Consider the following 24947-nt stretch of genomic DNA (forward strand, 5'->3'; position numbering starts at 1 on the left):
ATTGGGGTCGAAGGTAGGGGACAGATTCCCATAACTTTTATTACAGTGTAATTGTTCTATTTATTTACTTTTTTTTTTTTTTTTTTTTTGTTTTTTGTTTTTTGAGACGGAGTCTCGCACTCTCGCCCAGGCTGGAGTACAGTGGCGCCATCTCGGCTCACTGCAAGCTCCGCCTCCTGGGCTCACACCATTCTCCTGCCTCAGCCTGCCAAGTAGCTGGGACTACAGGTGCCCGCCACCACACCCAGCTAATTTTTTGTATTTTTAGTAGAGACAGGATTTCACTGTCTTAGCCAAGATGGTCTCAATCACCTGACCTTGTGATCCGCCTGCCTCGGCCTCCCAAAGTGCTGGGATTATAGGCGTGAGCCACTGCACTCGCCCTCTGTTTTATTATTAGTTGTTATTGATCTCTTACAATGCCCAATTTATTTTTTATTTACTATTTTTTTTTTTTTTAGATGGAGTCTTGCTCCATCGCCCAGGCTGGAGTGCAGTGGTATGATCTCGGCTCATTGCAACTTCCACCTCCCAAGTTTAAGCAATCCTCCTGCCTTAGCCTCCCCAGTAGCTGGGATTACAGGTGTCCACCACCAGGCCCAACTAATTTTTTGTTTGTTTTTAGTAGAAACAGGGTTTCACCATGTTGGTCAGGCTGGCTTTCAACTCCTGACCTCAAGTGATTCGCCCGCCTCGACTTCCCAAAGTGCTAGGATTACAGGCATGAGCCACCACAACCGGCCACAATGCCCAATTTATAAATGATACTTTATAATAGGTATGTATGTACAGGAAAAACATTATATATGTGGGATTCAGTACTATCCAGTTTCAGGCATCCACTGAGAATCTTAGAACATATCCCTAGTACATACGACTGTACTCTAGCCACATTCTGCTACTTTTCCTCTTCCATCTCTGTTTCATCTGATTCTTTTTCATCATTCTTTTTCAGCAAGCTCAGTCTCTTCCATACAGATGTCAAATGATGTCTTCCTCAATGTACCTTTTGTCTCATGGTATCTTTTGTCCCAAAAAATCTCACCCATGCCTTGCCCATGGCTCCAACTAATACGAACAAGAATATGTCCTTTCTGAGTTATAGATGCTCCCGTGTTCTCTCAGTAAATGACGATCTATTCATCCATCCAGTGATGAAACTAAAAACGTGGAAGCCATCCAGTGATATGGAAACCTGAGAACTGAAAGCCTCAGGACTTCGTTCTCCCTCACTCAACATTATCCAATGCATTACTACATCAGATGCATTTTACCTCCTAATCTGTTTTTATTTTCTATTCACAATTTTCATCACACCATAATCACTAATAATGACTTCTTTAACTATCTCTTTTTACTTATTTGTGGTCCCCCTCTAATACATGTTCAACAATCCAGCCACAGTGAACTTTTAAAATGAACAGATCAGAGCATGGTGGCTCCCGCTAAACATGTTTTAATTATATACATTATTCCTGAGATAAAAATAACAAAATTTTTTTAACAAAGTTAACAAGGCACTGAACACTTTGTCCTATATCTACTTCCCAGCCTCATACTGTGCCACTCTCCATTACTCTGTGAGCTGCAGATTCCTGGAACCATCTTCTTCTCTCTTCCCTAGTTAACTCCCAACTCATCCTCTCAAGTAACAGATCAGAGATAACTTTATTAGCGAACACCACTGATGAAAAGTCCAGGTCAGTTATCCCTGTTATATCACTGAATAGGCATCAAAATTGTTCCTTGGACAGACTTCTCAGTTAAGCAATAATGCATTTGATTATTTTCTGGTGTCTTGTCCCTTATAAGAGATTCTAATTTCTCATGAGAGAAAGTAGTATTGATGCATGGTCCAATAATGGATCCCAAAACCTAGCACAGTACTCAATCTATACAAGGTATTTACTATTTGTTAAATAAATAGCATGGACTCAACTAGTATGCATAAGAAACACTATAAATAGGCTGAGTGTGGTAGCTCCCGTCAGTAATCCCAAGTACTTTGGGAGGCCCAAGCGGGCAGATCGCTTGAGCCCAGGAGTTTCAGACCAGCCTGGGCAACAAGACAAAACCCCGTCTCTACAAAAAAATTAAAAACTAAGCCAGGCATAGTGGCCAATGCCTGTAGTCCCAGCTGCTTGGAAGGCACAGGAGGGAAGATCGCTTGACCCTGGGAAGCTATGGCTGCAATGAGTCATGATCACGCCACTGCATTCCAGCCTGGGCAATAGAACGAGACCCTAAATCAAAAGAGAGACGAGGAGAGAGAGAGAGAGAGAGACACCCTAATGAGTAAGAAACCAGTAGTCATAGGGACAGGGAGGTTAGAAAAGGAGGACTCAAAGAGTTTTCTAGTAGTAGAATTTAAATATCCAGACAGGTCACAAAGGATAAGTTATCAACATTTTTTTTTGAATTAAAGAGAAAGTGTCTCATTGTGTTGCCAAGGCTGGCCTCAAACTCCTGGGCTCAAGTGATCCTCCCACCTCAGACTCCCAAAGTGCTGGGATTATAGGCATGAGCCACCATGCCTGGTCAAGGTATTAAATTTCTAACACACTAAATTATTTTTTTCTTTTGAGACAGAGTCTTGCTCTGTTGCCCAGGCTGGAGTGCAGTAGTGTGATCGTGGACCACTGCAACCTCCGCATCCCGGGTTCAAGCAATTCTTCTGCCTCAGCCTCCCCAGTAGCTGGGATTATAGGAGCATGCCAACACACCTGGCTAATTTTTGTATTTTTAGTAAACACAGGGTTTCACCATGTCAGCCAGACTGGTCTCGAACTCCTGACCTCAGGTGATCTGCCCGCCTTAGCCTCCCAAAGTGCTGGAATTACAGGTGTGAGCCACTGCGCCCAGACACAAAACCTAGTACTGTGCTAGGTTTTGGCGCCTGTAGTCCCAGGTACTTGGGAGGCTGAGGCAGGAGAATGGTGTGAACCCAGGAGGTGGAGCTTGCAGGGAGCCGAGATCGTGCCACTGCACTCCAACCTGGGAGACAGAGCGAGACTCCGTCTCAAAAAAAAAAAAAGACATTAAAATTTATAAAGGTTTTTGGACACCTCACTATTCAAAATATAAAATCAAATCCAGGAATTCTACTTTGGAGAAATCACCCTTTTTTTCAAAAAAAAAAAAAAAAAAAAAAAAAGAGGCATGGTGACTCACACATGTAATCCCAGCACTCTGGAAGGCCAAGGTGGGAGGATCCCTTATTAAGCTCAAAATTTCAAGACCAGCCTGGGTAATATATGGAGACACTATCTCCACCCAAAAAAACAAAACAAAACAAACCAAAAGCCATGTGTGGTGGCACACGTCTGTGCTCCCAGCTATTTCAGCTATTCAGGATGCTGAGGTTGGATGACTGTTTGAGCCCTGGAGATCAAGGCTTCAGTGAGGCGCGGTTATGCCATTACACTCCAGCCTAGGCAACAGAATGAGATCCTGTCTCAGAAAAATAAATAAATAAATAAATAAATAAATAATAAAAATATGAAAAAAATCTCCAGAAAGTGGAAAAGGCAAGCTGCAAAATATATAATGTTCTGTTTGTGATAAAGGAAAGACATGGAAGATGACTAAGAAGTATATATTTACTCATGTAAATAAAAATATAATTTACATGAAAAAACATTATGTATATAAAAATATATTAATATCGACCGGGTGTGGTGGCTCACGCCTGTAATCCAAACGCTTTGAGAGGCCATGACCGGTGGTTCACTTGAGGTCAGGAGTTTGAGACCAGCCTGGCCAACATGGTGAAACCCCGTCTCTACTAAAATACAAAAATTAGCTGGGCGTGGTGGCACACACCCACCTGTAATCCCAGCTACTCTGGAGGCTGAGGCAGGAAGAGAATCGCTTGAACCCGGGAGGCAGAGGTTGCAGTGAGCCGAAATTGCACCACTGCATTCCAACGTAGGTGACAGAGCAAAATTCCGTCTCAAAACAAAACAACAACAACAACAAAAATTAATATCAATTGGTTGCCTGTTGAAAGGAGTGAAGAATGTGGCAGATCACAGCAAAGCAGAGAGTAAGCTGATTTTTCTGAATCTCATCAACATCTGACTTTCAGAAACTAAAATGCATATATTAAAACTAAAATAAAATCACTACCATCCTAATAGAAAAAAGGACAGCTCAAATCAAGTTTCAGGCCAGGTGCAGTGGCTCACGTCTGTAATCCCAACACTTTGGGAGGCTGAGGAAGGAGGATCACCTGAGGTCAGGAGTTCAAGACCAGCCTGGCCAACATGGTGAAACCCCATCTCTATTAAAAATACAAAAATTGGCCCGGTGCGGTGGCTCACACTTGTAATCCCAGCATTTTGGGAGGCCGAGGCAGGCAGATCACGAGGTCAGGAGATCAAGACCATCCTGGCTAACATGGTGAAACCCCGTCTCTGCTAAAAATACCAAAAAAATTAGCTGGGCATGGTGGTGGGCGCCTGTAGTCCCAGCTACTTGGGAGGCTGAGGCAGGAGAATGGCGTGAACCCAGCAGGCAGAGCTTGCGGTGAGCCGAGATTGCGCCACTGCACTCCAGCCTGGGAGACAGAGCAGAAATTCTTCTCTAAAATAAAATAAAATAAAAATAAATCAAGTTTCAGCCCCATCCTTTAGAGTAATTTAAAACTAAGGTACCTGAGATTCAAACACAACAATCAACTGAAAAACAAACAATAGCATTTAAAGGAAATACTCCAAATTAAAATTTTAAACTTCAAAATTATTAATAAGAAACATTTACAATTGTTTCAGCTTTTATATTATCAAAAATGATACAAACCTGATTAAAGTAGAAATATGTAAATATACTAAAAGGTGATTCTGGACAATGTAAACATTAGAGAAATGGCCTAACACCTTCCTGGCATCAACAGAATAATTGAGAATGCTTAAATCAGCCGGGCGCAGTGGCTCACACCTGTAATCCCTATACTTTGGGAGACTGAGGCGGGCGGATCACCTGACGTCAGGAGTTCAAGACCAGCCTGGCCAACATGGTGAAACCTCGTCTCTACTAAAAACATAAAAATTAGGCCTGGTGCAGGACTCATGCCTGTAATCTCAGCACTTTGGGAGGCCGAGGCAGGCAGATCACCTGAGGTCGGGAGCTCGAGACCAGTCTGACCAACATGGAGAAACCCCGTCTCTACTAAAAATACAAAATTAGCTGGGCGTAGTGGCACATGCCTGCAATCCCAGCTACTGAGGAGGCTGAGCCAGGAGAATAGCTTGAACCCGGGAGGCGGAGGTTGCGGTAAGCCGAGATCACGCCATTGCACTCCAGCCTGGGCAACAAGAGCAAAACTCCATCTCAAAAAAAAAACAAACAAACAAACAAACAAACAAAAAAAACCAAAAACAAAAACAAAAATTAGCCAAGCGTGGTGGCGGGTGCCTGTAATCCCAGCTGCTCGGGAGGCTAAGGCAGGAGAATCGTTTGAACTCACAAGTCAGAGGTTGCAGCGAGCTGAGATTGCACCACTACAGTCCAGCCTGGGCAACAAGAGCGAGACTCCATCTCAAAAAAACAAACAAACAAACAAACAAAAAAAATGAGAGAAGGTTTAAATCATAGAGTAAAACAAACTTTTAAAAGCCCCAAAAGATAAAATATGTAACACCAATTCATTCACAAAATGTTCCAAGGAAAAAAATAGATTATTAAAGATAACAAAAATTGAGTTATTCTAAAGGCAACTGTCTTTAACATGTATAATCACTGCAAGTATTACCTTTCATTTTTGAATGTGTGTTAATCAACGGATCAGAACAAATCCTGCAGGGCCACCATGGGCGTCTCTTGAATTTTGCCCAGATGAGATCTCCAACTTCATACTTCAGTGGCGCAGACTTTTTCTTAGGTTGACACTTTAGACAGACAAAACATGGCGCATCAATAAGAATCAAAAGATTTTGAAACAGTACTGTCATTCCTATTAGCCTTCTGAAAAAGCAATGTATGAAAAATTGAGAATGAAAACACTCTAGCCTAAAAAGAATTACAAAATAAGTACAACTAAATTATTTCATCTTAATTGTTCATAACATAGCCTTTATACATAGTTCTCAACTTATAATTGTTTTATATAATGAATCTATCTGTATTTTGAAAATAAAATTAAGCTGGCTTTATTTTTAAAGAACTAAAAACAAACAATAAAGAAAATCATCCCAAAGAAAAGATATCCTTGATGTAGTCCTTGGATCAAAACACAAAGGGGAAAAAAATGGAGAAAAAATTATAGGAAGAATTTTTAATAATATCAAGAGACTTCACATCATTCTGCATGTGATATTCTGCATGCTTTTCAAACCAATATTTCTATTAGCATATTAACAATAGTAATAGCCAGGGGTGGTCGCACATGCCTGTAGTCCCAGCTAAAACTTTACTTTCAGATATAAGCCCCAGAGAAAACAGCAAAGAATTCTTCTAGATACTCATAGAAGTTAAATCTCATTAAAAATACTGGGATTGGCTGGGCACAGTGGCTCAGGCCTGTAATCCCAGCACTTTGGGAGGCCGAGGCGGGTGGATCACCTGAGAACAGGAGTTCATGACCAACCTGGCCATCATGGTGAAACCTCGTTCTACTAAAAATACAAAAATTAGCCGGGCATGTTGGCGGGCACCTGTAATCCCACTCAGTTACTTGGGAGGCTGAGACAGGAGAATCGCTTGAACCCGGGAGGCGGAGGTTGCAGCCAGCCAAGAGCCACTGTACTCTAGCCTGGGTGACAGAGAGACTCTTCAAAAAAAAAAATTGCTGGGTGCAGTGGCTCGCGCCTGTAATCCCAGCATTTTGGGAGGCTGAGATGTGCAGATCACAAGGTCAGGAGATCGAGACCATCCTGGCTAACACAGTGAAACCTCGTCTCTACTAAAAATAAAAAATTAGCTGGGCATGGTGGCAGGCGCCTGTAGTCCCAGCTACTTGGGAGGCTGAGACAGGAGAATGGCGTGAACCCGGGAGGCGGAGCTTGCAGTGAGCAGAGATGGTGCCACTGCACTCCAGCCTGGGCAACAGAGCGAGACTCTGTCTCAGAAAAAACAAAAAAACAAAAAAACAAAAAAACAAAAAAAAAAACTGGGATTAGTTCCCCATGTATATAGAGCTACTAGAAAATGAAACAAGAACTACATCTTACTTTCTTTTAAAAAGCTCTAAGGGGCCAGGCACAGTGGCTCACGTCTGTAATCCCAGCACCCTGGGAGGCCAAGGTGGGCAGATAACTTGAGGCCAGGAGTTTGAGACCAGCCTGGCCAACACAGCGAAACCCTGTCTCTGCTAAAAAGAGAAAAAAATACAAAAATTGGCCGGGCATGGCGGCGCATGCCTGTAATCCCAGCTACTCGGGAGGCTGAGGCAAGAGAATTGCTTGAACCTGGGAAGCAGAGGTTGCAGTGAGCCAAGATTGCGCCACTGCACGCCGGCCTGGACAACAGAGTTAGACTCTGCCTCAAAAGTAAAAAGAATAAAATAAAATAAAAAGCCCTAAGGGGGCCAGATGCTGTGGCTCTTGCCTGTAAATTCCAGCACTTTGGCAGGCGGAGGTGACAGGATCACTCCAGCCTAGGAGTTTGAGATCAGCCTGGACAACATGTCAGACCCCGTCTCTACAAAAAATTTAAAAAATTAGCTGGGCATGGTGGTGCATGCCTGTACTCCCAGCTGCTTGGGAGACAGGTAGGAGGATTGCTTGAACCCAAGAGTTCGAGGCTGCAGTGGACCATGTTCATGCCCACTGCACTCCAGCCTGTGCTACAGAGCGAGATCTGTCTTAAAAAAAAACCTAAGGGACCATTTTGATGGTTATCAAGTAAATTCTCAAAAAGAATACAACTTCAAAGTTAATTGACTTTGAAACTTTAAGAGAGACCAAGAATCGATGGGAAAGACAAATATTTTATCTGTACTGAAAATTGCAATCTGGGTAGGTTCCAATAAATTTATTATATAATTTGATTTTTGATTATTTAAATATGATTTATTTGGCACTGCTAAATATGGAACTTGCTTATTTATTCAAGTCCTAAATGACTTCAAATACATTAAGTAACATGATGTTTGCTACATGCAAGGCACTGTTCCTCTTAAATACATTATTACCCATTATTTTACTACATGCCTGTGGTTACATAGTTATTAAGTGACAGAACCAAGGATTCAAACCTGGGGAGATACAACTCCAGAGCCTAAATTCTTAAACCACTCTCCTGTTATCCAATAACAACAAAACCTCATTATTATTATATGCTTTATGGCGAATTTAACCATAACCAATCTAGCACATGTTGTTGGTTCTGTCTTCTCCTCAGAGAACTACTACAAAAAGATTACATTGTATTTTCGGAAGTATAATCATAAAATACATGCATTCAATAGGCAGAGGAGAAAGAATGTCAGTGGTATCAGGTAAAGACAATAGCCAGAACCACAGAACCAGAGAAAGCAGTAATAAATCCTCTCTTCTGACTCCATTAGAAACTGTGTCACCATCAAAAAGTCTGTTAATTTGGCCTCAGTTTCCTAAGACACAAAATTGGGAAAGTAACACCTACTCTATAATACACTATCAAAATGAATAACTAGTAATTCAGCTCCCAGTATTTTAACTCCCAAAAATAATTCAAAGTAATTTCCTATAATTCCTAATTATAGGGTAAGATATTTAAAGCAGGTTTTTGTTTGGTTGGTTTTTTGTGTGTTTTTTTGAGACAGGTTCTCACTCTGCCTCCCAGGCTGGAGTGCAATGGTGCAATCTTCACTCACTGCAACCTTCGCCTCCTGAGCTCAAGCCATCCTCCCATCTCAGCGTTCCAATGCTCACCAACATGCCTGGAAAATTTTTCTATTTTTTGTAGAGATGGAATAGAACCATGTTGCCCAAGCTGTTAAAGCAGTTTGTTTTTTTTTAAATGACAAAAGTTAACATCCACCAAGAGATCTATTTTAAAAAATTACGCTAGGAGCCGTGGTGGCTCAGGCCTGTTGTCCTGGTGCATAAGGAGGCGAGGCTGGGCGTTCAAGGCCAGCCTGGCCAACATAGAAACTTCTCATCTATATAACCAAAAAAAATTACGCTATGACAACTCTATGAAATATGCTAAGTTAAGATGTCATATATTAAAGATAATAACACAGCTATACATATACTATATGATCCATTATAAACTATGCTGAAGCAATAATGATGACCTTAAAAAATTTTTTAAATAACAAGGCCATTGAGAAACACAAATTTTAAAGTTTCATTAAATTGATGGTACCATGAGTAAAGATTTTAACAAACCCGTATTTACTTCCTTCTATCTTGAAAAATTTACATGACCAAATAAAATAACATATGCAAACCCACTGGAAAAATAAATCTATATAAATACACATTAATACTTTCGTTCATAGACAATAATAACCAAATCCAACTGATCTTAATAAAAAAGCTTCTAAACATGAAAATAGTGGAAATAAGAACAACGGTTTAAAAAAGCAAGATGACTTTAAGACCAGCTTAAAAATTTTATCTTTCAGAGACAGACGCCAAAATAAACCCATTTAAGCCCATAATTCAACTACACACAAACTTAGTAAACACCTATGTACAAAGCTCAACAAGAGACACAAAGACGAATAAGTCACAATTCCAGATCTCAAGACACTTGGGAAAAGAGATCAGAGAAGATGTAAGTAAAGAGTGGCATCTTCCAGGCTTAGACTGGCAGGACTGGCAGATTTCAGAATGGCTTTTTCTAATATGTCTATAGGTCCAGTTGGAAATAATATGCTGGTGCTAAGCCTTTTTTATACATGGTATTGGGCTGAATTCTATGTACACTGCCATCCTATACACACACAAGATATACTCCTCCCTAACCCAGTAGCTGTGAATGTGATCTTATTTGGAAGTAGGGTCTTTGCAGTTGATCCAGATGAAGTCACAAGGGTGGGCCTTAATTCAATGCAATTGTTTCCTAAGAAAATGGAGAAATTTGGAAACAAAGACAGGCACAAATAGAGGGAAGACAATGTGAAAACACAGACAGAACACAATCTATTAACCAAGGAAAGCCTGAGGTCAGACATTAGGAGACAGGGACAGATACACACTCACAGTCCTCAAAACAATGTGCTGACAACTTGAGTTTGTATTTCTAGATCCCGAACTGAGAGAGAATTTCTGCTGTTTAAGCCAGCCACTTTGTGGTGCTGTGTTACAACACCTCCCCAAAACTAACACACATACATTATCTTGCTTACCCCTCACAACCTTACAAGACAGCATTATCTCAATTTTGCAAATAAAGAAACTGAGGCTCAAAAAGGTTAAGTCACAGGCCGGGTGCGGTGGCTCATGCCTGTAATCCCAGCACTTTGGGAAGCCAAGGTGGGAGAATCATCGGAGGTCAGGAGTTCAAGACCAGCCTGGCAAACATGGTGAAACCCCATCTCTACTAAAAATACAAAGATTAGCCGAGCATAGTGGTGGGTGCCTGTAATCCCAGCTACTTGGGAGATTGAGGCAGAAGAATTGCTTGAACCTGGGAGGCAGAGGTTGCAGGGAGGCAGAGGTTGCAGTGAGCCAAGATCGCACCACTGCATTCCAGCCTGGGCAACACAGTGAGATTCCATCTCAAAAAAAAAAAAAAAAAAGTTAAGTCACAGTTGTAAAGATCAGAATTTAAATCCATATCTGAGTAACTCTAAAGACCGTGTTTTTTGCATTAGAAACAAATATGGCTAGAATTTGTTTGCAAAGTGTTTAAATCCAACCTAAAAGCTAACTAGATTTAAAACTTCCCATTATTTTCTTCTTGTTTGTTGGTTTGTTTTTTGAGACACGGCCTCGGTCTGTCACCCAGGCTGGGGTGCAGTGGCGCATTGATTTCAGCAACTCGAATAGCTGGGACTAAAGGCACACACCACACCTGGATGATTTATTTTTAATAGAGACAACATCTCCCTGTGTTCCCCAGGCTGCTTTCGAACTACTGGTCTCAAGCAATCCTCCTACCTTGTCCTCCCAAAGTGCTGGCATTACAGGCCTGAGCCACCACAGCCACCTTATATTCCTTCTTTATTTCACTGACAGTGACGTATCACTTTACATTAAACTAATCCAGAAAAGCTCGTCACTACCATCTTCGAAAATCATTAAAGGCTTAACACATCTCTACAACTCTAAGAAGTGGCTCTTGAGCCAAAAGCTCTGTTTAAAGGAATTTTAGATGAGATCTTTACTTTCACTAATGAATTTTTCTAGCAACAGTTACAAATTAAACCTATGTTGCACTTCTGAGGATTTTTTTAAAAAACCTAAACTTGTTCAACTATGTTCCTGGTCATATGGGATATGCTTTCTATTTTAATGTAAATTGAATATAGTCCTTGGATATCAATTTCTTCCCAGACATATCCAAAAATTACAGTTGAGCTAAATATTAAAAAATAGCTACAGTGCAACAATTTTTTCTTTTTCGTTTCTGAGACAGGGTCTCCCCATGTAACGCAGGCTGGAGTGCAATGGTGCGATCATAGCCCATTGCAGCTTCCACCTCCTGGGCTCAGGCAATCCTTCCCCCTCAGGCTCCCAGGTAGTTGGGACTACAGACGCACACCACCACACTGGGCTGATTTATAGATATATAATATATATAAATATATAGTAACAAAAACAAATATATATTTTATATATATAATATATATTTGGTCTCTGTCTCAAAAAAACAAACAAACAAAAACCAAATATATATTTGGTTTTGTTTTTTTGAGACGGAGTCTCGCTCTCGTCCCCCAGGCTGGACTGCAATGGCACAATCTCAACTCAATGCAACGTCTGCCTCCTAGGTTCAAGCGATTCTCCTGCCTCAGCCTCCCGAGTAGCTGGGATTACAGGCACCTGCCACCATGCCCGGCTAATTTTTGTATTTTTAAGAGAGACAGGGTTTCACCATGTTGGCCAGGCTGGTCTCGATCTCCTGACCTCAGGTGATACACTGGCCTCCACCTCCCAAGTGCTGGGATTACAGAAGTGAGCCACAGCACCCGACATTTATATATTTTTTGTAGAGACGGAGTTTCACCATGATGCCCAGGCTGGTTCCAAACTCCTGAGCTCAATCAAGCCACCCGAATTGGCCTCCTAAAGTACTGGGATTACAGGCATGAGCCACCACACCCAGCCACAGTTTTTTAAAAAAAACTTCCTGAGAATCTATAGTGATACACAACTTGAGGTAAAGACGAGGGGAAGTGGGGGAAGTACTAACGCTTTACATAACAATTATCATAGAAATTATCGCAACTCTAAGGACTCAGTTATTGTTTTAGTTACCAAAAACTCCCATAAAATTAAGTTGTTATAAAGAGACGACAGCAATATAAAAACATCCATTTAGACGCTTGATTTATATGATATCCAAAGCCTACTAAAACTTTTCCACAGCTTAAACTACCCATATTTAAGAATAAGGTCATCAAATCAACCCAAGTATAAATACATAATCTCATTTATAAACAAGAAAAGGCCAGGCGTGGTGGCTCATGCCTGCAATCCTAGCACTTTGGGAGGCCAAGGTGGGTGATCGCTCAAGGCCAGGATTTCAAGATCAACCTTGGCAAGATCCCATCCTTGCGTGCACACGCACACGCACACAGACACACACACACACACCAGGCAGACGTGGTAGCACACGTCTGTAGTTTCAGCAACTTGGAAGGGTAAACTGGGAGGAATGCGTGAGCTTGGGAGGTCAAGGCTGCACTGAGCCATGACTGCGCCACTGCACACCAGCCTAAGTGACAGAGTGAGATCCTGTCTCCAAGGGAAAAAAACAAAAACCCAAAACAAATAACTAGAATATGTGAGGATATCAAACAACTCTAAAAGAAAAATATAACAAACAGTTTTCCTAAAAATGGACAAAAGATCTGAATAGAAATTACTCAAAAAGACACACAAATGGCAAACAAGAATATGACAAGGTGCTCAGTATCACTGATCATCAGAGAAATGCAAATCAAAACTATAATGAGATACCATCTCAAACAGATAAAATGGCTTTTATCCAAAGGACAGAAAAGAATAAAAGGATGTGGAGAAAAGGGAACCCTCATATATTGTTGGTGGGAATGTAAATTAGTACAAATCTAGAGAACAGTTTGGAGGACCCTCAAAAAACTAAAAATAGAGCTACCATATGATCCAGCAATCCCACGACTAGCTATATACAGAAAAGAAAGGAAATCAGTATTTCAAATAGACATCTGCCCTCCCATGTTTATTGCAGCACTGTTCATAATAGCCAAGATTTGGAAATAACCTAAGTGTTCAACAGATGAATAAATAAAGAAAATGTGGTACATATACATAATGGAGTGCTATTCAGCCATGAAAAAGAATGAGATCTTATCATTTGCAACAACATAGATGGAACTGGAGATCATTATGTTAGATGAAATAAGTCAGGCACAGAAAGACCAACTTCATGTGTTCTCACTTATTGGTGGGAACTAAAAATTAAAACAACAGAACTCATGCTGATAGACAACAGAGAAATGGTTACTAGAGGCTAGGAAGGGAGTAGAAAGATGGAGGGAAGTGAGGATGGTTAAAGAAAACAAAAGAATAGATGATTCATTAAGTCCAAAAAAAAAGTTAGAAATAATGAGTAAGAACTAGAATTTGATAGCACAACAGGTTTATAATAATTTAACTGTATATTTTAAAATAAGAAGGGTATAATTAGATTGTTTATAACAAAAGGATAAATCCTTGAGAGAATGGTAACTCCATTTACCCTAATGTAATTATTACATATTGCATGTCTGTACCAAAATATCTCATGTATATCATAAATATATATACCTATGTACACACAAACATTGAAAATAAAATTTTTTCTTAAACACAGAATGACCATATGATGCAGTAACTCTACTCCTAGGTATACAATACCCAAGAATAATGAAAACACATGTCCACACAAAAACTTGCAAAAGCATACCTTGGAGATACTGCAGGTTTGATTTCAAGACCACCACAACAATGCAAATATTGCGATAAAGTGAGTCACGAGAATGCTTCAATTTCACAATAGATATATAAAAGTTAGATTTACACTACACAGTAGTCTGTGTACAACAGCATTATATATTAAAAATAACATAAATTAAGAATGCTTTGTTGTATTCAATGTATAAATTTTGGGGAAAAAAATATATAGTGCTAAAAGAAAAGAATATCCAGCCTGGGCAATATAACAAGAACTCATCACTAAAAAAAACAAACAAAAAAATTTTACCCCTTAACTGAGGCTGGTTGTGGGGGTTCACACCTGTAATCCCAGCACTTTCAGAAGCCAAGGCAGGAAAACTGCTTGGGCCTAGGACTTCAGGACCATACTTGGCAATATAAGTGAGACCTCATCTTTATTTAAAAAAACAAAAAAAGAGGCCAGGCACGGTGGCTCACACCGGTAATCCCAGCACTTTGGGAGGCCGAGGTGGGAGGATCACCTGAGGTCAGAAGTTCGAGACCAGCCTGACTAACGTGGTGAAACCCTGTCTCTACTAAAAATACAAAAATTAGCCAGGTGTAATGGCGGGCGCCTGTAATCCCAGCTACTAAGTAGGCTGAGGCAGGAGAATCACTCGAACCCGGGAGATGGAGGTTGCAGTGAGCTGAGATTGCGCCATTGCACTCCAGCCTAGGTGACAGAGAGAGACCCCATTTGAAAAAATAAAAATAAAATAAAAATTTTAAAAAGCGGGGAGGGGAGGGGAGAGGGAGGGGAGGAACAAACAAAGCCAGACTTAGTTGGGGGTGCTGGCACAACCTTGTAGTTCTAGGCAAAACAATCACTTGAGACCAGGATTTTCAGGTTACAGCAAGCTACGGTTTTATCATTGTACTTGAGCCTGGGAAAGAGAGCAAAACTCTGTCTCTGAAAAATGATCATCTGAGCTGCAAGCTTTATGCTGATGGAGGGTCTTGCCTCAGTGTTCATGGCTGCTTGCTGAAGGTCAGAACGGCTGTAGCAATTTCTGGGTTTTTTTGTTTGTTTGTTTTTGCTGAGACAGAGTCTCACTCAACTGTTGCCCAAGCTGGAATGCAGTGGGACAAAAACAACTCACTGTAGCCTCTGCCTCCTGGGTTCCAGCGGTCCTCTAGCATTGGCCTCCCGAGTAACTGGGACTAAAAGTGCATACCACTATGACCAGCTAATTTTTTTTTTTTTGAGACGGAGTCTCACTCTGTCACCCAGGCTGGAGTGCGGTGGCACAATCTCCATTCACTGCAAGCTCCACCTCCCGGGTTCACGCCATTCTCCTACCTCACCCTCCCGAGTAGCTGGTACTACAGACACCCACCACCACGCCCGGCTAATTTTTTGTATTTTTAGTAGAGATGGGGTTTCACCATGTTAGCCAGGATGGTCTTGATCTCCTGACCTCGTGATCCGCCCACCTGGGCCTCCCAAAGTGCTGGGATTACAGGTGTGAGCCACCGCGCCCGGCTAATTTTTTAAATTTTTATGTTTCCCCAGATGGCCTCAAACTCCTGTGCTCAAGTGATCCACCCGCCTTGGCCTCTCAAGGTGCTGGGATTACAGGAAATAGCACAGAACCCACCGCAGCAATTTCTTAAAGTAAGACCACAATGCAGCCAAGCACAGTGGCTCACACCTGTAATCCCAGCACTTTGGGAAGCCAAGGAGGGCAGATCATTTGAGGTCAGGAGTTCAAAACAGCTTAGACAACATGGCAAAACCTGATCTCTACAAAAACTACAAAAAATTAGCCAGGCATGGTGGCAGGCACCTGTAATCCCAGCTATTCAGGAGGCTGAAGCAGGAGAATCACTTGAACCCACAAGTTAGAGGTTGCAGTGAGCTGAGATTGTGCCAATGCGCTCCAGCCTGGGTGACAAGGTGAGAACCTGCCACAAAAAAAAAAAAAAAAAAAAATGAAGTTTCCCACATGGACTGACGATTGACTCTTCCTTTCCTGATTTCTCTGTAGCATTCAATGCCATTTGATACTATTTTACACACAGTAGAGCTTCTTTCTCTCTTTTTGGGCGTTTTCTGGAGACAGTCTTGCTCTGTCACTGTCACCGAGGATGGAATGCAGTGGCACAATCTCAGCTCACTGCAAACTTCCTTCCCGAGTTCAAGTGATTCTCGTACTTCAGCCTCCTGTGTATCTGGGACTACAGGCATGTGCCACCACACCCGGCTAATTTTTAGTAGAGACTGGCCCCAGGCGATCCGCCCACCTCGGCCTCCCAAAGTGCTAGGATTACACCACACCTGGCCTACAGCTTCTTTCAAAAGTGGAGTCAGTCCCCTCAAACCTGGATATTACTTTATCAACTAGTTTCATGATATTCCAATTCATCTGTTGTCATTTCAACAATGTTCATATCATTTTTACCAGGAGTAGATTACACCTTAAGAAACCACATTTTGGCTGGGCGCGGTGGCTCATGCCTGTAATCCCAGCACTTTGGGAGGCCGAGGCGGGCAGATCACGAGGTCAGGAGATCAAGACCATCCTGGCTAACACGGTGAAATCTCTATTAAAAATACAAAAAATTAGCTAGGCATGGTGGCAGGTGCCTGTAGTCCCAGCTACTTGGGAGGCTGAGGCAGGAGAATGGCGTGAACCTGGGAGGCAGAGTTTGCAGTGAGCCGAGATCACACCACTGCACTCCAGCTTGAGCTACAGTGGGAGACTCCATCTCAAAAAAAAAAAAAAAAGAAACCACATTTTTTTGCTCATCTAGAAAACGCAACTCTTCATCTGTTAAAATATCATCATTAGCCAGGCGCGGTGGCTCACGCCTGTAATCCCAGCACTTTGGGAGGCTGAGATGGGTGGATCATGAGGTCAGGAGTTCAAGACCAGCCTGGATAAAATGGCAAAACCCTGTCTGTACTAAAAATGCAAAAATTAGCCAGGCATGGTGGCGTGCACCTGTAATCCCAGCTACTTGGGAGGCTGAGGCAGGAGAATTGCTTGAACCCGGGACGCGGAGGATGCAGTGAGCTGAGATCATGTCACTGCACTCTAGCCTGGGCAACAGAGCGAGATGCCATCTCAAAATAAACAAATAAATAAAATAAATAAATAATAAAAATAAAACAGAAATACCGGGACACATAACAAAATTATAATCACAGGGTGGGAAAAACCTCTCTCAGTAATTAACAGACTAAACAAAGGGCAAAGTCACTACAAGTTTACAGGCAGTGGCTCACGCCTATAATCCCAAAACTCTGGGAGGCCGAAGCAGGTGGATCACTTGAGCCAAGGAATTCAAGACCAGCCTGAGCAACATAGCAAGACCCTCGAGATACCAAGGTACGACATTCATTGAAACGGTGAGTAGGCCGGGTGCAGTGGCTCATGCTTGTAATCCCAGCACTTTGGGAGGCCAAGGTGGGTGGATCACTTGAGGTCAGGAGTTTGAGACCAGCCTGGCAAACATGATGAACATGGTGAAACCCTGTCTTTACTAAAAATACAAAAAAACTAGCTAGGCGTGGTGGCATGTGCCTGTAATCACAGCTACTTGGGAGGCTGACGCTGGAGAATCACTTGAATCCAGGAGGCGGAGGTTGCAGTGAGCCAAGATCGTGCTACTGCACTCCAGCCTGGGCAACACAGCAAGACTCTGTCCAAAAAAAGAGAAATAAATAAATAAATAATAAAAATACAAAAATTAGCCAGGCTTGTTGGCAGTGCCTATAATCCCAGCTACCCAGGAGGCTAAGGCAGGAGAATCGCTTGAAACCTGGAGGTGGAGATTGCAGTCAGCCCAGACCACACCACTGCACCCCAGCCTGAGCGACAGAGCGAGTCTCAAAAAAAAAAATAATAAAAATAATATTAATTATATCTTAATAGACTAAAGAATAGAAGTGACAATTTATTAATAGCCCAGACATACCTGATTGGCCTCCTTCCCCATCTCCCACATATCACATCAACTTACTTCCAACTCTAAGAATGTATTTTACAATTAATCATTTAGTTAATCAATTCCTCTGGACTTCTCAAAATCTTTCTGTTGAAATTCCATCACAGAGGTAGTTTTCAAATTGTGTTCCTGAGATAGTGCTCATGAGAGCCCCTTGCAGGCTACCCAAGAGGGTGATAAGAAAGCTCCAAGTCAAAGCAGCTCCATCTTTTTTTCTATGTTTTATACTTGTGTTCTGTGTATGATTTATTTTGAAACATAAAAATTTAAAAAACAAAACTAGCTGGGCGCAGTGGCTCACGCCTATAATCCCAGCACTTTGGGAGGCTGAGGCGGGCGGATCACCTGAGGTCAAGAGTTCGAGACCAGTATGACCAACATGGAGAAACCTTGTCTCTATTAAAAATACAAAATCAGCTGGGCATGGTGGCGCATGCCTGTAATCCCTGCTACTAGGGAGGCTGAGACAGGAGAATTGCTTGAACCCAGGAGGCGGAGGTTGTGGTGAGCTCAGATCCTGCCATTGTACTTCAGCCTGGGCAATAAGAGTGAAACTCCGTCTCAAAAAAACAAACAAACAAAAAAAACACACAACAACAACTTAAATTCAAGGTCCTAGGATGAAAAATAAAGCCCTTCCTAATCTGACTCCTACCCTAGGAAAAACTATGACCAAGCTGCATCACACGATTTACACTTTGTAGTTCACATAAATCTTATGCTATCACACCTCCATGCACTTGATCATACTTTTCAATCTAAGGCATGCTTCATTTTCCTATCTGGCTAATAGCTACTTATACTTCATAACTCAGCTCAAAGAAACATCTCTTGGGTCTACTTTACCCCTACTTAAGGCTCTGGATCCCCCTGTGCATACCTCTTATTACTGCACTTGACACATTACATTGATATTAATACCACATTCTAAGAGTCTCAACAGCAGAGACAATAATCTTATTTTCTATTTTTTTTGTCTTATTCATGTTTTAAACTCCAGCACCTACTCAGTACTCAATAAAAATGTGCTAAACCAAACACTTTCAACAAAGCACTTTTTAATGTTCTTAAAAACAAACATTAAACAAGGACCACTTAAGCCGAGGAGGTCGAGGATGCAGTGAGCTGTGATCACTCCACTGCACTCTAGCCTCAGTGACACGGTGAGACCCTGTCTCAACAACAAAACCTTTTAACTATAAATCATTATAAATTTGTTTTTTATTTTTAGGGGTTTTTCTTAATCCCTATAAGTTTAAAACATGTCTATTAAAGGCCGGGTGCAGTGGCTTACGCCTGTAATCTCAACACTTTGGGAGGCCGAGACAGGTGGATCACCTGAAATCGGGAGTTCAAGACCAGCCTGACCAACATGGAGAAACCCCATCTCTACTAAAAATACAAAATTAGCCAGGCATGGTGGCACATGCCTGTAATCCCAGCTACTCAGGAGGCTGAGGCAGGAGAATCACTTGAACCCGGGAGGCGGAGGTTGTGGTGAGCTGAGATCGCGCCATTGCACTCCAGCCTAGGCAACAACAGCAAAACTCCGTCTCATAAATCAATCAATCAATCAACCAATCAATCAATCAAATGTGTCTATTAAAATATTTTAATGCAGCCAGGAGTGGGGCTCACATCTATAATTCAAGCACTTTGGCAGGCCAAGGTGGGCAGATCACTTAAGGCCCAAGAGTTTGAGGCCAGCCTGGCCAACATGATGAAACTCTGTCTCTACTAAAAATACAAAAAATTAGCCAGGCGTGGCAGTGCATGCCTGTAGTCCCAGCTACTCAGGAGGTTGTAGTATGAGAATCACTTGAACCCGGAAGGTGGAGGTTGCAGTGAGCCAAAACTGCTCCACTGCACACCAGCCTGGGTGACAGAGCAAGACTCTACCTCAAAAATAATAATAATAATTTAATGCAATTTTTTGCATTAACAGAATATGCAAAAAATTAAGCAAAAAACAAAAACAAATAGCTCTAAAATCTTAACAGAAATCAAGATTTCTTTAAAAGGCAATTTGAGAGAGTTGAGAGAGTAATCAGAGCAGAGAGAAAACTCTAGGCACTGGTTGGCAGGAAGAGTTCCCACACATATAGGTTCTCACATATATAATTGTGAACATACAATCTAATACTGATTTTTTTTTCTTTGAAAGACAGAGTATGAAACTATTACCCAGGCTGGAGTGCAGTGGCATGATCATAGCTCACTCCAGCCTCAACCTCCCAGGCTCAAGCAATCCTTGTTGTTGTTGCTGTTTTTTTGTTTTGTTTTGTTTTTTGTTGTTTTCGGGAGAAAGAGTCTTACTCTGTCACTCAGACTGGAGTGGAGTGGCACAATCTCGGCTCACCGCAACCTCTGCCTCCTAGGTTCAAGCGATTCTCGTGCTTCAGCCTCCCGAGCAACTGGGAGGCATGCACCACCACACTTGGCTAATTTTTCTATTTTTAGTAGACGGGGTTTCACCAAGTTGGCGAGGCTGGTCTTGAACTCCTGACCTCAAGTGACCCACCCGCCTCAGCCTCCCAAAGTGCTGGGATTATAGGCGTTAGCCACTGTGCCAGGCCCAATTCTTGTTTGATGTTTGCCTTTCTCACTTTACTGAAGGATCCATGAGGGCAGACACAATGTCTATTCTGCTCATCACAGTATTCCCAGCACTTAAAACACTGCACAGCTATACTCCAGCCTGGACAACAGAGACCCTGTCTCTAAAACAAAACAAAACAGTGCATAGCACATAATTAATAAATTAATGAGTAAGAAAGTAACTTGTGACACCTGTAATCTTTCACACGTAATATAACAGAAGCCTCACAAGAATTCTAGTGGGGGGTATTGTTTTCATTTACCACTGAAACATCCAAAATGAAAAGTTTCCAATTAATTAATGAGCTCAATTCTGACTGATCCCCAAGAAATGGGTATCTGCCACTCCTCCAGAACTCTAGAAATTGGACCTGGACTCTGGACTACACCCTCGAGTTAAAGAATCCTAAGGCTTTTTGGCAAAATATAAAACAAAGTTGTTATAAGCTCTTCCAACACAATGTATCCCTTATAGGAATGAGCCTTTCTAGGTTTTAACTGTACCAATAATCAGGAAAAGTAATGACACAACCAGATTTTACAGATTTCTGGTAAATGCAGATTATATACTAATTATACAGTTATAAACATTAATAAAATAATAATGGGGTCGGGTGTGGTGGTGTGTGCCTGTGGTACTAGCTACTTAGAAGGCTGAAATGAGAGGATTGCTTAAGCACAGGAGTTCAGGACTGCAGTAAGTCATGACTGCCACGGCACTCTAGCCTGGGCCACAGAGCAAGATACTGTCTCTTAAAAAAAAAAAAGAATAGCCAGGCATGGTGGATCACACCTGTAATCCCAACCCAACACAGCACTATGGGATTCAAAAATTGCTTGAAACTGGGAGGTGGATGTTGCAGTGAGCCGAGATCATGCCACTGCACTCCAGCCTGGGCAAAAAGTGTGAAACTCCATCTCAAAAAAAAAAAAAAAAAAAAGAGGAAGAAGAATAGAATATTTAGATCTTAGATTTTAATTCCTCAATTTTAAAACACTGAAGTCACTGAAATGTTATGATTTTTGCAATGAGGCCGGGCGCAGTGGCTAAATCCTGCAATCCCAGCACTTTGGGAGGCCGAGGCAGGTAGATCACTTCAGGTCAGGAGTTCAAGACTAGCCTGGTCAACATGGTAAAACCCTGTCTCTACTAAAACTACAAAAATTAGCTGGGCATGTTGGCATGTGCCTGTAATCCCAGCTACTCAGGAAACTGAGGCAGGAGAATCACTTGAACCCAGGAGGCAGAGGTTGCAGTGAGCCGAGCTTGCGCCACTGAACTCCAGCCTGGGCGACAGAGCGAGACTCTGTCTCAAAAAAAAAAAGAATTTCTGCAATCGAATAATGTTTATATCACAAACATGCTTTGTTGTAAAATCAAAACAGGATGTATCTATCACTTGCCATCTGGAGAGTATTTTATTAATAAAACTATTCTGGATGTTACTATTTTCATACAAAGTATCATTTTCCATATGGCTTAAATGATATGACACTATTATAGTCAAGGCTATAATATTATTTGCTTTTCCAAGAATAACCTCTGAAGAATGCTTTCAAATACTTTATTTAAGGCAGGGTCTCACTCTGTCACTCAGGCTAATGTGCTGTGGCCTAATTACAGCTCACTGAAAACTACACCTATTGAGCTCAAGTGATCCTCCCACCTCAGCCCCACCAAGTAGCTGGGACTAATGACACGTGCCACCAGCCTGGCTAAATTAAAATTTTTTTTTTAGAGATGAGGTTTTGCCATGTTGCCAAGGCTGGTTTCAAACTCAAGGGTTCAAGCGATCCTCCCACACTGGCCTTACAAAATGCTGAGATTACAGGTGTGAGCCACGTGCCCAGCCTCAAAAAGACTGTCTGTAACATACATGCATTCAAATTTTCTTCCTACTCACTGCCGAAATAAATTACGGAAAATTAAGCATAACCATTTGTGACAAGATTTGTCCAAATCTTCTGTGACCACATTTGCCCAAAACTAAATCAATGATACAATAAACATGATGGCTTAAAAGTCAGGCCGGGCGCAGTGGCTCGCTCATGCCTGTAATCCCAGCACTTTGGGAGGCAGAGACGGGCGGATCACGAGGTCAGGAGATCGAGACCATCCTGACTGACATGGTGAAACCCCGTCTCTACTAAAAATACAAAAAATTAGCCGGGCGTGGTGGCGGGTGCCTGTAGTCCTAGCTACTCAGGAGGCTGAGGCAGGGAGAATGGTGTGAACCCGGGAGGCGGAGCTTGCAGTGAGCCAAGATAGCGCCACTGCACTCCAGCCTGGGTGACAGAGCGAGACTCCATCTCAAAAAGAAAAGTCAGATAAGGCCAGGCACGGTGGCTCATACCTGTAATCCAGCACTTTGGGACGTGGAGGTGGGCAGATCACCCGAGTTCAGGAGTTTCATAGCAGCCTGGCCAACATGGTGAAACTCCATCTCTACCAAAAATACAAAGAAAAATTAGCTGGGCGTGTGGCCGGGCGCAGTGGCTCACGCCTGTAATCCCAGCACTTTGGGAGGCCGAGGCGGGCGGATCACGAGGTCAGGAGATCGAGACCACCCTGGCTAATACAGTGAAACCCCGTCTCTACTAAAAATACAAAAAATTAGCCAGGTGAGATGGCGGGCGCCTGTAGTCCCAGCTACTCCGGAGGCTGAGGCAGGAGAATGGCGTGAACCCCGGCGGGGGTGGAGCCTGCAGTGAGCCAAGATCGCGCCACTGCACTCCAGCTTGGGCAACAGCGAGACTCTGTCTCAAAAAAAAAAAAAAAAGAAAAAGAAAAGAAAAATTAGCCGGGCGTTGTAGTGGGCACCTGTAATCCCAGCAGGTGCCCATCTCAGGAGGCTGAGGTAGAAGAACTGCTTGAACCCAGGAGGCAGGGGTTGCAGTGAGCCAAGATCACGCCATTGCACACTCCAGCCTGGGTGACAAGAGCAAGACTCCGACCGGGCGCAGTGGCTCACGCTTGTAATCCCAGCACCTTGGGAGGCCGAGGCGGGCGGATCATGAGGTCAGAAGATCGAGACCACGGTGAAACCCTGTCTCTACTAAAAATAGAAAAAAAATTAGCCGGGCATGGTGGCGGGCGCCTGTAGTCCCAGCTACTTGGAGAGGCTGAGGCAGGAGAATAGCGTGAACCCGGGAGGCAGAGCTTGCAGTGAGCCGAGATTGCGCCACCGCACTCCAGCCTGGACGACAGAGCCAGACTCCGTGTCAAAAAAAAAAAAAAATTCAGATAAGTATTTTGGGCAATGGTGCATTGATTATATAATAACTTTCTGGCCAGGCGCAGTGGCTCACGCTTGTAATCCCAGCACTTGGGGAGGCTGAGGCGGGGGGCGATCACCTGAGGTCGGGAGATCGAGACCAGCCTGGCCAACATGGCGAAACCCTGTCTCTACTAAAACCACAAAAATTAGCTTGGCAAGGTGGTGTGCGCCTGTAATCTGTCTTGCTCTTGTTGCCCAGGCTGGAGTGCAGTGGTGCGATCTCGGCTCACCGCAACCTCTGCCTCCCGGGTTTAAGCCATTCTCCTGCCTCAGCCTCCCGAGTAGCTGGGATTACAGGCATGGGCCACCACCCCAGCTAATTTTGTATTTTTAGTAGAGACGGGGTTTCTCCATGTTGGTCAGGCTGGTCTTGAACTCCCGACCTCAGGTGATCCACCCACCTCAGCCTCCCCAAGTGCTGGGATTACAGGCGTGAGCCACCGCGCCCAGCAAAAAAATAATTTTTTGCACTAATTCAGTCTCCAGCAAGTAATCCTTCCAAAAAAAAAAAAAAAAACCTCTAAAATACAACTTTAGCTTTCCTCTCTGCAGGAAAACCAAGATATAATAAATGACTTAGGTATCTGTTTATCTCACAGACTATTCACTTCTCCTAAAATATTTACTGCATACCTACTTACCAGGAACTGTGTAGGCCCCAATAATACACAAGACAACAGAATCCCAGTTTAGTGAGGAATACAGGACACAAAAATAATCATAACATACTATTTCAAAAGCTATATAACAGTATTATAAGGCTGGTGTGGTGGCTCACACCTGTAATCCCAGCACTCTGGCAGGCCAAGGTGGACAGAACACTTGAGGTAAGGAGTTTAAGACCAGCCTGGTCAAGATGGCAAAACCCCATCTCTACTAAAAATACAAAAATTAGCTGGGCGTTGTGGCAGGTGCATGTAGTCCCAGCTACTTGGGAGGCTGAGGCAGGAGAATCGCTTGAACCTGGGAGGCGGAGGTTGCAGTGACCTGAGATTAAGCCATTGTACTCCAGCCTGGACAACAGAGCGAGACTCCATCTCAAAAAAAGAAAAAAAAAAAAAAAAAG

General features: G+C 42.6%; 1 protein-coding gene across 10 annotated transcripts in view; it reads right to left on the minus strand.

The window, feature by feature from the left end:
• Positions 1-24947, minus strand: part of NSD1 (nuclear receptor binding SET domain protein 1) — a 179097-nt gene that overhangs the window by 107210 nt on the left and 46940 nt on the right. For all 10 annotated transcript variants that reach the window (XM_058440176.1, XM_058440175.1, XM_032158717.2 and 7 more), the window contains one exon: positions 5753-5888. In XM_058440176.1, the coding sequence (XP_058296159.1) occupies positions 5753-5888 (136 nt within the window). The remainder of the gene's footprint in view (positions 1-5752; positions 5889-24947) is intronic.

Source organism: Hylobates moloch, unplaced genomic scaffold, assembly GCF_009828535.3.
Source record: "Hylobates moloch isolate HMO894 unplaced genomic scaffold, HMol_V3 SCAFFOLD_6, whole genome shotgun sequence".
Taxonomy (NCBI): domain Eukaryota; kingdom Metazoa; phylum Chordata; class Mammalia; order Primates; family Hylobatidae; genus Hylobates; species Hylobates moloch.